We start from the raw sequence: 13,810 nt of genomic DNA, 5'->3' as shown, positions 1-13,810 counted from the left end.
TCTGTCTTTTAAGCTATAAAACAAAGCAAAAATAATAAACCTTTGGACTTATTTCAAGCTGTTTATCACTGTTTCTTGGCTGTTTAATTGCTTCAGAAAACAGGACTGTATTTGACCCAGTGGGTTAAATAGCTCAGAGAAGCTCTTTTGCATAGATTACAACTGAGGATTTTAACTTTTCCGGTACTAGAAAACAATTTGAGACTCTTTTCTTTGCTACTAATTTTCTATTTCTTAGCTATACTATACATACAATTCATTATCTCATAAAGTTTATTTTTGCTTTCGGTTTGCTTTAAAGCGTACCTGAACTGACATGTGACATAGGGGTTGAAGCACTAACCACCGGTAATATTGCCATGTACAGGCGGTGTATGTCATTATTACCATTACTACTGCCAGCAGTGTACTGTGACTTACGCAATTAGTTACCCAATTAGTGGATAGGCAATTAGGGAAACCCACATTACATGGGTAACACAAGTGTTGCTATGGTATTGTGTAATGCACAGTACACTGCAGATGGTAGTAATGGTAATATTGTCCATTTGTCGTATGCTGCTTCTGCACTGCAGTTTTACCAGCGGTTAGAGCATCAACCCCCCCTCCCCCCGGGACATATTCACTAAATATTGGCAACGCTGCTGTGTGCAGTGAGCAATACTCACACCAACTATATAGCATGAATTGAACAATTAGTGCAACCCATGTTACCTAGGTAACCTGAGTATTCCTAGGGTAAGGTACATTAACATATTTGTGTAGAGACTCCCTAAAAATGCTCGCTTTACCTAACTAACATGGGTTGCACTAATTACACATTGCCCACTATGTAGTCAGTGTAAGTAATGGTAAAATTGCTGTGCACTCCCTGCAAATGGCAATTTTACCAATATTTAATGAATAACGCCCATGATGAGGTACACATGAGTAAATATAGTCCCTATCCTACTTATAACATTACCCGTGTTCACTTTTTTCCCAATTGCAAGGGTTAAAAAACCTCAGTGCTTTATGTATGCATTAGTCAAATTACACCTGAATGCAGCCTGGATTTTTTTCTGAAAAAAATGTAAACACTTTTATCTGGCTGTGCAAACAATCCTGGTAGTAATACAGAGCTACAAAAACATAAATGCTATTTATTTAATTTTTATTCAAAGCTTCATGAACCAGATTTGTGCTCAGTTCAGGGTTAAAGTGTAACTCCTTACCATAAAAACATAGTATGTTGCACCAAAAAAGTTCTATATGCCAGTGCTCCCACACATGCAATTCATAATCTCTTGCGTTTATTTTCAGTTCTGGTTTCATTTAAGGAGAACCCATGGATAACTATTTGACAGGTTTGACCAAGTGACTAGCAAGCTGTTTGCTCTAAGCAAGTTCCAAGCAAGAGCAACTGCTGTTAAGGTTTACTTAACAAATGCTTCTAGAAATCTAGAAAATAGGCAGATAAAGTTATACACACTGCAGTCTTACTCACACAGGAGGGACATGTATTTATCACAATATTTTCCTAACAATATTAGTTTTAAGTTTTAAACTTTTTAAAGCTTGTAAGAAAGTCCCTAGAATAGCAAGGGGTTCCTGGTCTGATCATGGAAGTGATTAAAATAACTAACCAAAATTGTAGCTGAGCAACATTTTCCTTTCCTCAATATTATTATTATTATTATTTATTTATTTATTTTTAATTGGCATCAATCAGAATGCAATCTTTTTGTGGAAAGTATTTTATGGAACTGGTTGTGAATAAAACTGGAACATTAAAATGTTTAGAAATCCATCTGGAAGTGGCCACCTTTAGTGTGCCCTGAAAACTAAGTATTATGGATCCCCCTATTAAACATGTATTTTTTAACTTTAATTGGTAGCAGGAAAAAAGGGCACCAGCTGAGTGTTGACGAAAAGGGCGCCGCCATAGACTGTAATGCAATTATCGTTCATATGGCGAAAAAAAGCAGAAAAAAGGTGCCACAATAAATATCGTTAACAACATTAGAACATTATAGTTTTTGAAGTATGTTATCGTTTTAGAAGCTTGCAATGTTATCGTTTTTGTCATATTATTTTGTCTATATGTACAGATTTTACGTTATCAAAGATATTATCATTTCTATGTGTAAAAGGGTGTTTCTGCAGAGGTAGTGCTTAGGGTTAGGCACCACCAGGGGCAGTTGTTAGGGTTAGGCACCACCAGGGCGGCGGTTAGTTTTAGGCAACACCAGGGGGATTGGTTAGGGTTAGGCACCACCAGGAGGGTGGTTAAGGTTAGGTACCCCCGGGGGGTTAGGGTTAGGCCCCACCGGGGGGGGGGGGGTGGTTAGGGTTAGGCACCACCGGGGGGTGTAGTTAGGGTTAGGCACCTCCAGGGAGGTAATTAGGGTCAGGCGCCACTAGTGGAGTAGTTAGTTTTAGGCACCACCAGGGGAGGGTTGTGTGTGGGTAGGGTTGGGTTAAGCTGTACTGTTGAATTACGTAACAATATATAACATTAATACCCTTTCGCTAATATACTTCTTGTCTGTTTTTATCGTTATCAGATTTTGTTAACCACTTGCCGACCACACACTCATACCGTTCATACCGTTCGGTGGCAAAGTGGTAGCTGGAGGACCAGCGACGCACATCTGCGTCGCCAGGTGCCTCCCTAATTAATCAGGAAAGGCCGCTTGCGCGAGCGGTCGTTTCCTGTTAGATCACGGAGCTGGTCTCCGTGAATAGCCGCTGATCGCGGCCCGCAGACTAAATGTAAACCCAGGAGACGTTTGTCTCTTTTGTTTACATTGAGCGGCGCTGCTGCGCAGCAGCGCCGTAAGGCAGATCGGCGATCCCCGGCCAATCAGCCCCGATCACCAGGGGGGACAGGTAGGAGAGGGAGGGGGGAATTTCGCAGCGGAGGGGGGCTTTGAGGTGCCCCCCCCCCGCAACATGCCAGCCAGCAGGAGCGATCAGACCCCCCCTGCACATCATCCCCATAGGGGGGAAAAAAGGGGGGCGATCTGATCGCTCTGCATGCCACCTGATCTGTGCTGGGGGCTGCAGAGCCCACCCAGCACAGATCACATAATACAGCGCTGGTCCTTAAGGGGGGGGGGGGTAAAGGCTGGGTCCTCAAGTGGTTAATAACCGACGCCATTTTTATTAAGTTGGGTCCTTTTTTTCACGGCGCCCTTTTTTCATGCACGCTTTTAATTGAATTACTACAAAAATATTATTCATAAATGTTTAACTTGCAAACGTTACAAAAAAAAAAAAAGAGGAAACAACAAACGCCCCAAAATTAATTGTTCACAGATTTGTAAAAAAAATACACATTGCCTTCTCACTCCTAGTAGTGTAAAGGTACGCATACAACAGATGATGTATGGGCAAATAGACCAAGAGACAGATCTCTCTCTGATCGAATCTGATATGAGAGAGATCTGTTGCCTGCCAATATACCGCAGGTCGATTTCAGCATGAAATTTCTCTGGAATTGGCCTTATGATGCCCCCCCCCTTGTTGTTTTTTATAATGTAAAATGTGCCCTCCCCCGATGCCTGTGCAGTATACTTTACCTGCCAGTGTCTGCTGCTGGCTCCATGCTCTGTCCTCATAGACGCACCCCACATGGTTGCTGGCGTAACATGGGCATGTGTGTGATATCAGACACGCACTCACGTATACACCACAACCACATGGGGCACGTGTATGTGGATGGAGGAAGGAGCCTGGAGACAGCGGTGGACACCAACAGGTAAAGTATACTGCACGGGGCACCGGGGAGGGCACATTTTACACTAGGGTGGACAGTGTCGAGGGTTCTGTCGCTATCCTCACTCGTCCCGAAATTGTGCTCCATTACTGCTGCACACCCAATTAAATATGTCGGCCCAACATCTTTCAGCATGTCCGATCGATACATGCGACCAATTTTGGACTAAAATTGGTCGCATTGTCGATCAGGTATGCTCTTGGCGGGACCGTTTTTCATCCAATTCAATTATAACAATGCTAATTACAACAGAGAGAAAATGTGTGCATCAACCAAGTGAACCTGACAAATCTGGCTTTGCAAATTTGGCCTATTGGCTGATCACGAGACATTGCTCATGCAAATATGCATTTGCTTTCGCATGCCTAAATATGCAGGGTCAAAAACCAAAAACCGCAAAACAATCGCCCTGCGGGAATTAGTTCATGCTACATAGCACTATCCAGGGGCGCCACGAGGAGGCTTCCCATTGCCCCCCGGTTGCATGAGCAATGTCTCGTGATTAGCCAATAAGCCAAATTTGCAAAGCCAGATTTCTCAGGTTCACTTGGTTGATGCACACATTTTCTCTCTGTTGTAATTATCAATTATAACAATTCAATCGGATGGTTCCAGGGCCACCAAGTCACCTGATTTATCGCCACTTCTACACTTTTAGCCAGACTAACTTTTCAGGTTTACTTAGGTACGCAGAGAATTTCCTACGGCTTGCAGCCAATGCTACATTTATGAATTAGAAATCTTTTTCAAAATGAGTATCTTGGATGTAGGCTATGTCAAACATTTTCATAAAATTAGACCATTAAAAATAAAAGCATAATACTTACCATTAAAAAAATATATATCAACGTGAGACCTTTCCAAAAATGTAAAGCTGCCGGAAACATTGTACTTTTCCTTTAAAGGGAAGTAAAAGGATGAATTTCTTTCAATTTCAATATTTCATGCAGAGGCATTGTAGAATGACCTTACAATAATACTTCCTTCTTTATGGGAGAATTCTATTGTTATGCTGAATAGGGATGCTCATTCGGATTCCACGGAAATGCAATTTCCGAAATTCCGATCGGAAATTGCATTTCCGCATCGGAATACGGAAATCGGTAATGTAAGTGTGTTAGGCGGATTTCCGCCGGAAATCGCGGAAATTTCCGCCGGAAATCGCGGAAATTCTGCCCGACTTTAACATCGATTTTCTCAAAAACTATAAGGTCTTTTTGAAAACTTTTTTTTGCATCTTGTTCAGGAGATTCTGCTTAACAAACCCTGAAAATTTGGTGTTTCTAGGACTTAAGGGGGATTTGCTATTAACTGCTAAAGTCGGCGGATTTTTACTGTAATGTAAAATGCAGAAAATCTGCATCTGCCTATTTTCTGCATTTTAATTACAGTAAAAATCCGCCGACTTTAGCAGTTAATAGCAAAGCCCCCGTAAGTCCTAGAAACACCAAATTTTCAGGGTTTATTAAGCAGGATCTCCTGAACAAGATGCAAAAAAAAGTTTTCAAAAAGACCTTATAGTTTTTGAGAAAATAGATGTTAAAGTCGGGCGGAATTTCCGCGATTTCCGGCGGAAATTCCGCATTGGAATGCGGAAATTGGTAGCGGAAAGCGGAATCGGTATTTGGCAATGTCGGAATGCGGATTTACCGCGGAATCGGAAATTGGCATTTCCGACCATCCCTAATGCTGAATAGCCGTCTTGGTGTTTGCTGTTTAATTCAGGCAGCCGCTTCATTCTGCTGGAGGGAAGTCAGTTGGATGCCAGTGATTGGCTGAACCCTGCTCAGGTGGTGCTCTTCTCACAGATGAACTCTAGCGGCCCGTGGGCTATGGACCTTTGTGCAAAGAGGATCCTGGACCCCTGTGAGCACTTATGTGACCCTGAAACAGGTAACTTTACTTTGGAATGATCATAATATGTTTTCATATCCTTTCTTTGCTACATTTTGATGGTATAATGGTATGTTTTTTAGACTTTCTAGCTCGTTATATAAATGTACATTTATTTTCATTTTGGTTTAAAAAAGAAGCCATAGCAGACCATGCACGGAAAATCATTAAGATGAAATGGGGCAGTAGGCAAGATAGCAGTTTTTGCCAACTGCTGATGATCACCTGGCTTTTTAGTTTTAGAGAGAGGCTAGTGCAGGCATGGGCAAACTTGGCCCTCCAGCTGTTAAGGAACTACAAGTCCCACAATGCATTGCAGGAGTCTGACAGCCACAGTCATGACTCATAAAGGCAAATGCATTGTGGGACTTGTAGTTCCGTAACAGCTGGAGGGCCGAGTTTGCCCATGCCTGGGCTAGTGTGTCCACCAGGCCCCTAGACTCTCTCCAGACCCTAGGCAACAACCTAGGTTTGCCTAGACAAATTGTCTTGTGACAGACCTCTCAGTGACAATCCCCATGCCATCCTCATGGCAACAGATTCCCCTAAAGCTGACCACTCACAGTACCATCTTTTTCATCCAATCTTACCATTTCTAGGTAATATAAGGTATCTGCCTGAATTATCCATTCAATATATTCACTCAGTTTACCCTTCTACTACGTAGATTTGGTAAAATTGGATGAAAAATATGGTATGGATAGTGGCCACCTTTATATGGACCCTTTAGCAACAGACACCCTCGTATTATCTTGTGAAATACCCATTTGCATCACTTCCCATACTGACAGATCCCTTAGTGACAGATCAGTCTGTGATTGACACAGTCAGGGAGGTACAGACTCTCCAGGACAGCCTGGCAATATGCATTGTTTAAAAGCAAATCAATATGACATCCTCCACATGCCTCTCACTAGAGTGTTGCTTTAAAGCGGACCTGGACTCCGAACTTCCTCTCTGCTCTAAAAGATAGAAAACATTATACTTAACCTTTAACCACTTGAGGACCACAGTCTTTCTACCCCTTAAGGACCAGGCACTTTTTTTCCATTCAGACCACTGCAGCTTTCACGGTTTATTGCTCGCTCATACAACCTACCACCTAAATGAATTTTGGCTCCTTTTCTTGTCACTAATAAAGCTTTCTTTTGGTGCTATTTGAATTCCCCTGCAATTTTTACTTTTTATTATATTCAGCAAAAAAGACATGAATTTTGGCAAAAAAATGATTTTTTTAACTTTCTGTGCTGACATTTTTCAAATAAAGTAAAATTTCTGTATACATGCAGCGCGAAAAATGTGGACAAACATGTTTTTGATAAAAAAAAAACCCATTCAGTGTATATTTATTGGTTTGGGTAAAAGTTATAGCGTTTACAAACTATGGTGCAAAAAGTGAATTTTTCCATTTTCAAGCATCTATGACTTTTCTGACCCCCTGTCATGTTTCATGAGGGGCTAGAATTCCAGGATAGTATAAATACCCCCCAAATGACCCCATTTTGGAAAGAAGACATCCCAAAGTATTCACTGAGAGGCATAGTGAGTTCATAGAAGATATTATTTTTTGTCACAAGTAAGCGGAAAATGACACTTTGTGACAAAAAACAAAAAAAAAAAGGTTTCCATTTCTGCTAACTTGCGACAAAAAAAATGAAATCTGCCACGGACTCACCATGCCCCTCTCTGAATACCTTGAAGTGTCTACTTTCCAAAATGGGGTCATTTGTGGGGTGTGTTCACTGTCCTGGCATTTTGGGGGGTGCTAAATTGTAAGCACCCCTGTAAAGCCTAAAGGTGCTCATTGGACTTTGGACCCCTTAGCGCAGTTAGGCTGCAAAAAAGTGCCACACATGTGGTATTGCCATACTCAGTAGAAGTACTATAATGTGTTTTGGGGTGTATTTTTACACATACCCATGCTGGGTGAGAGAAATATCTCTGTGAATGACTATGTTTTCATTTTTTTTACACACAATTGTCCATTTACAGAGTTATTTCTCCCACCCAGCATGGGTATGTGTAAAAATACACCACAAAACACATTATACTACTTCTCCTGAGTACGGCGATACCACATGTGTGGCACTTTTTTGCACCCTAACTGCGCTAAAGGGCCCAAAGTCCAATGAGTACCTTTAGGATTTCACAGGTCATTTTGCGACATTTGGTTTCAAGACTACTCCTCGTGGTTTAGGGCCCCTAAAATGCCAGGGCAGTATAGGAACCCCACAAATGATCCCATTTTAGAAAGAAGACACCCCAAGGTATTCCGTTAGGAGTATGGTGAGTTCATAGAAGATTTTATTTTTTGTCACAAGTTAGCGGAACATGACACTTTGTGAAAAAAAACAATTAAAATCAATTGCCGCTAACTTGTGACAAAAAAATAAAAACTTCTATGAACTCACCATACTCCTAACGGAATACCTTTGGGTGTCTTCTTTCTAAAATGGGGTCATTTGTGGGGTTCCTATACTGCCCTGGCATTTTAGGGGCCCTAAACCATGAGGAGTAGTCTGGAAATCAAATTCCGCAAAATGACCTGTGAAATCCTAAAGGTACTCATTGGACTTTGGGCCCTTTAGCGCAGTTAGGGTGCAAAAAAGTGCCACACATGTGGTATCGCCATACTCTGGAGAAGTAGTACAATGTGTTTTGGGGTGTATTTTTACACATACCCATGCTGGGTGGGAGAAATAACTCTGTAAATGGACAATTGTGTGTAAAAAAATCAAAAGATTGTCATTTACAGAAGTATTTCTCCCACCCAGCATGGGTATGTGTAAAAATACACCCCAAAACACATTATACTACTTCTCCCGAGTACGGCAATACCACATGTGTGGCACTTTTTTGCACCCTAACTGCGCTAAAGGGCCCAAAGTCCAATGAGTACCTTTAGGATTTCACAGGTCATTTTTGTTTCAAGACTACTCCTCACGGTTTAGGGCCCCTAAAATGCCAGGGCAGTATAGGAACCCCACTAATGACCCCATTTTACAAAGAAGACACCCAAAGGTATTCCGTTAGGAGTATGGTGAGTTCATAGAAGATTTTATTTTTTGCCACAAGTTAGCGGAAATTGATTTGAATTGTTTTTCTTCACAAAGTGTCATATTCCGCTAACTTGTGACAAAAAATAAAATCTTCTATGACCTCGCCATACACCTAATGGAATACCTTTGGTTGTCTCCTTTCTAGAATGGTGTCATTTGTGGGGTTCCTATACTGCCCTGGCATTTTAGGGGCCCTGAACCGTGAGGAGTAGTCTTGAAACCAAATGTCGCAAAATGACCTGTGAAATCCTAAAGGTACTCATTGGACTTTGGGCCCCTTAGCGCACTTAGGGTGTAAAAAAGTGCCACACATGTGGTACCGCCGTACTCAGGAGAAGTAGTATAATGTGTTTTGGGGTGTGTTTTTACACATACCCATGCTGGGTGGTAGAAATATCTCTGTACATGACAATTGTTTGATTTTTTTTACACACAATTGTCCATTTACAGAGAGATTTCTCCCACCCAGCATGGGTATGTGTAAAAATACACCCCAAAACACATTATACTACTTCTCCTGAGTACGGTGATACCACGTGTGACACTTTTTTTGCAGCCTAGATGCGCTAAGGGGCCCAACGTCCTATTCACAGGTCATTTTGAGGCATTTGTTTTCTAGACTACTCCTCACGGTTTAGGGCCCCTAAAATGCCAGGGCAGTATAGGAACCCCACAAGTGACCCCATTTTAGAAAGAAGACACCCCAAGGTATTCCATTAGGTGTATGGCGAGGTCATAGAAGATTTTACTTTTAGTCACAAGTTAGTGAAAAATGACACTTTGTGAAAAAAAAATCAATAAAAATCAATTTCCGCTAACTTTTGACAAAAAATAAAATATTCTATGAACTCGTCATACACCTAACAGAATACCTTGGGGTGTCTTTTTTCTAAAATGGGGTCACTTGTGGGGTTCCTATACCGCCCTGGCATTTTACAGGCCCAAAACCGTGAGTAGTCTGGAAACCAAATGTCTCAAAATGACTGTTCAGGGGTATAAGCATCTGCAAATTTTGATGACAGGTGGTCTATGAGGGGGCGAATTTTGTGGAACCGGTCATAAGCAGGGTGGCCTTTTAGATGACAGGTTGTATTGGGCCTTATCTGATGGATAGGAGTGCTAGGGGGGTGACAGGAGGTGAATGATGGGTGTCTCAGGGGGTGATTAGAGGGGAAAATAGATGCACTCAATGCACTGGGGAGGTGATCGGAAGGGGGTCTGAGGGGGATCTGAGGGTTTGGCCGAGTGATCAGGAACCCACACGGGGCAAATTAGGGCCTGATCTGATGGGTAGGTGTGCTAGGGGGTGACAGGTAGTGACAGGAGGTGATTGATGGGTGTCTCAAGGTGTGATTAGTGGGGGGAATAGATGCAAGTAATGCAATGGCGAGGTGATCAGGGCTGGGGTCTGAGGGTGTGGGCGGGTGATTGGGTGCCCTAGGGGCAGATGGGGGTCTAATCTGATGGGTAGCAGTGACAGGGGGTGATTGATGGGTAATTAGTGGGTGTTTAGAGGAGAGAACAGATGCAATGCACTTGGGAGGTGATCTGACTGCGGGTCTGCAGGCGATCGGATGGTGTGTGTGGGTGATCAGATTGCCTGCAAGGGGCAGGTTAGGGACTGATTGATGGGTGGCAGTGACAGGGGGTGATTGATGGGTGGCAATGGCAGGGGCTGATTGATGGGTGGCAGTGACAGGGGGTGATTGATGGGTGATAGGTGATTGGCAGGTGATTGACAGGTGATCAGTGGGTTATTACAGGGGAGAACAGATGTAATTAATGCACTGGTGAATTGATAAGGGGGGGTCAGAGGGCAATCTGAGCGTGTTGGCGGGTGATTGGGTGCCCGCAAGGGGCAGATTAGGGTCTGATCTGATAGGTAAAAGTGACAGGTGGTGATAGGGGGTGATTGATGGGTAATTAGTGGGTGTTTAGAGGAGAGAATAGATGTAAACAATGGATTTGGGAGGTGATCTGATGTCGGATCTGCGGGCGATCTATTGGTGTGGGTGGGTGATCAGATTGCCCGCAAGGGGCAGGTTAGGGGCTGATTGATGGGTGGCAGTGACAGGGGGTGACAGGGGGTGATTGATGGGTGATAGGTGATTGGCAGGTGATTGACAGGTGATCAGTGGGTTATTACAGGGAAGAACAGATGTAATTAATGCACTGGCGAATTGATAAGGGGGGGGGGGGGGGGTCTGAGGGCAATCTGAGCGTGTGGGCGGGTGATTGGGTGCCCGCAAGGGGCAGATTAGGGTCTGATCTGATAGGTAACAGTGACAGGTGTTGATAGGGGGTGATTGATGGGTGATTAGTGGGTGTTTAGAGGAGAGAATAGATGTAAACAATGGATTTGGGAGGTGATCTGATGTCGGATCTGCGGGCGATCTATTGGTGTGGGTGAGTGATCAGATTGCCCGCAAGGGGCAGGTTAGGGGCTGATTAATGGGTGGCAGTGACAGGGGGTGATTGATGGGTGATAGGTGATTGACAGGTGATCAGTGGGTTATTACAGGGAAGAACAGATGTAATTAATGCACTGGCGAATTGATAAGGGGGGGTCAGAGGGCAATCTGAGCGTGTTGGCGGGTGATTGGGTGCCCGCAAGGGGCAGATTAGGGTCTGATCTGATAGGTAAAAGTGACAGGTGGTGATAGGGGGTGATTGATGGGTGATTGATGGGTAATTAGTGGGTGTTTAGAGGAGAGAATAGATGTAAACAATGGATTTGGGAGGTGATCTGATATCGGATCTGCGGGCGATCTATTGGTGTGGGTGGGTGATCAGATTGCCCGCAAGGGGCAGGTTAGGGGCCGATTGTTGGGTGGCAGTGACAGGGGGTGATTGATGGGTGATTGATGGGTGATTGACAGGTGATTGACAGGTTATCAGGGGGGATAGATGCATACAGTACACAGGGGGGGGGGGTCTGGGGGGGTCCTGGGGAGAATCTGAGGGGTGGGGGGGTGATCAGGAGGGGGCAGGGGGGGGGGATAAAAAAAAAATAGCGTTGACAGATAGTGACAGGGAGTGATTGATGGGTTATTAGGGGGGTGATTGGGTGCAAACAGGGGTCTGGGGGGTGGGCAGGGGGGGGTCTGAGGGGTGCTGTGGGCGATCAGTGGGCGGGGGGGGGGGGGAGATCAGTGTGTTTGGGTGCAGACTAGGGTGGCTGCAGCCTGCCCTGGTGGTCCCTCGGACACTGGGACCACCAGGGCAGGAGGCAGCCTGTATAATACACTTTGTATACATTACAAAGTGTATTATACACTTTGTAGCGGCGATCGCGGGGTTAACATCCGTATGGCCGGCGGGATGTTACGGCGGGTGGGCGGAGCCAGTTGCCGGGGGGAAGCGCGCGTCATCAATGACGCGATCGCTCCCCCGGCATAGGAAAAGGACGCAACGCCCTAAGGCGTATTGCGGTCCTTAAGGCATCCACTTTGCCGCCGCCCATGGGCTGTGGGCGGTCGGCAAGTGGTTAAAGAAGAACATTGCTTTGTTACAGCTGATACAAATCCTGCAGTAAATATGCAGTGTATCTACTTCCTGCTTTCATGGAAGCAGTTATATTGTTAACATCATGTGTTTACAAATTAGCGGATCTGCCATGGCAGAGGAGATTCCTGAGCCAACACAGCTAAGAGATCAAATTACAGTGGTAAAGTTAAAGGGGGAATTAGACAGGCTAAACTCTCTAAATACATAAAGGTTGTATTTCTCTATGTTTTCCTTCTAACCTGCACAAGAGATCAGGTCCACTTTAACCTGCAAACAGCAAAATAAAAAGACCCACCCCTCCCTCACCTGGGTCCCCCATGTGCGCTCCCCCTCCCTTAAGCTCAGCAGCAGCTGCCGCTAATATTAAGAGGCAGTGGGTGGGGATGACACACCTCTTCCGCGTTCCAGCGTGCGTTCCACTGTCGTCACTTCCTGCAATGCCCCCCACTGTATTTTAAGTGGATGGCATTGCAGGAAGTGACGACAGTGGAATGCACGCTGGAACGCGGAAGAGGTGAGTCATCCCCGCCCACTGCCTCTTACTAATAGCGGCGGCTGCTGCTGAACTTCAGCTAGATAGGGAGCGCAGATGGGGGACCCAGGTGAGGGAGGGGTGGGGTCCGACCCCCCTCCCTGCCACTGTGCCCAATACCCCCTTCCTGCCCGCTACCCCTTCTAGCTCGGCGGCAAGTCTAGGACCACCCCTGGGGGCAGGTCGCTCCTTAATAATAGTAAAAATCCAAACATTTATATAGCGCTTTTCTCCTGTCAGACTCAAAGCGCTCAAGAGCTGCAGCCACTGGGACACGCTCAGGAGGCCACCCTGCAGTGTTAGGTAGTCTTGCCTTGAACTCCTTACTGAATAGGTACTGACCCTAGCCAGGATTCAAACCCTGGCCGCCGATATCAAAGGCAGTGCCCTTAACCAGTACTCTATTCAGCCACTGCTACTCTTCTTCTTGCTTGGACCGGCCCTGGGGGCAGGGCGCTACTTCTTCTTCTTGCTTGAAGGTTGAGGCACTTACTCTATTATATATATATAGATACTTCTTATCTTATTACTTATGCTTGTGGGAAAGATTCATACATTCAACTGCTTTCTCTGTTTCAGGCGAGTGCCTGTGTCATGAAGGGTACATGAGGGATCCCGTCCACAAACATCTCTGCATACGGAATGAGTGGGGAACCAATCAGGGGTAAGTGCTACTGCTAAGTAGCAGCTGCTGTATTTTCTATTAGTTTATTTTCAACCTGCATACATTTGCATAAAAGTAGCATATCATTTGCATTACCTTATATCAATTATTATTAATAACTCGCTTATTGACTATCCCAACTGCTAAGATCAGAGAGCCGCAGCAGAGCTACAGTATGCTCACATCATGCATTTTATCTTAAGACCTTTTTTGATTGCAAACTGGGTATAAAGGTGCGTACAAACCTGTCGCCCGTTGAGGATGGGGATCCACCAGGGTGACATCACTGGCCGGCCTGTATAGACACATGTCAGCTATGTGGAGGGGCGGAGGGACAATGAAGTGGCGCAAGAGCGACGTCACATGGTGGGGGAGCGACCCAGACAATGCGATCA

General features: G+C 44.7%; 1 protein-coding gene across 3 annotated transcripts in view; it reads left to right on the top strand.

Annotated features, from left to right (window-relative positions):
- ASTN1 (astrotactin 1) overlaps positions 1-13,810 on the top strand; it is an 842,387-nt gene that overhangs the window by 608,993 nt on the left and 219,584 nt on the right. For all 3 annotated transcript variants that reach the window (XM_068239640.1, XM_068239639.1, XM_068239641.1), the window contains 2 exons: positions 5,486-5,653; positions 13,331-13,415. In XM_068239640.1, coding sequence (XP_068095741.1) covers positions 5,486-5,653; positions 13,331-13,415 — 253 coding nt within the window. The remainder of the gene's footprint in view (positions 1-5,485; positions 5,654-13,330; positions 13,416-13,810) is intronic.

Source organism: Hyperolius riggenbachi, chromosome 6, assembly GCF_040937935.1.
Source record: "Hyperolius riggenbachi isolate aHypRig1 chromosome 6, aHypRig1.pri, whole genome shotgun sequence".
Classification (NCBI taxonomy): domain Eukaryota; kingdom Metazoa; phylum Chordata; class Amphibia; order Anura; family Hyperoliidae; genus Hyperolius; species Hyperolius riggenbachi.
This window is presented reverse-complemented; position numbering and strand designations above follow the sequence as displayed.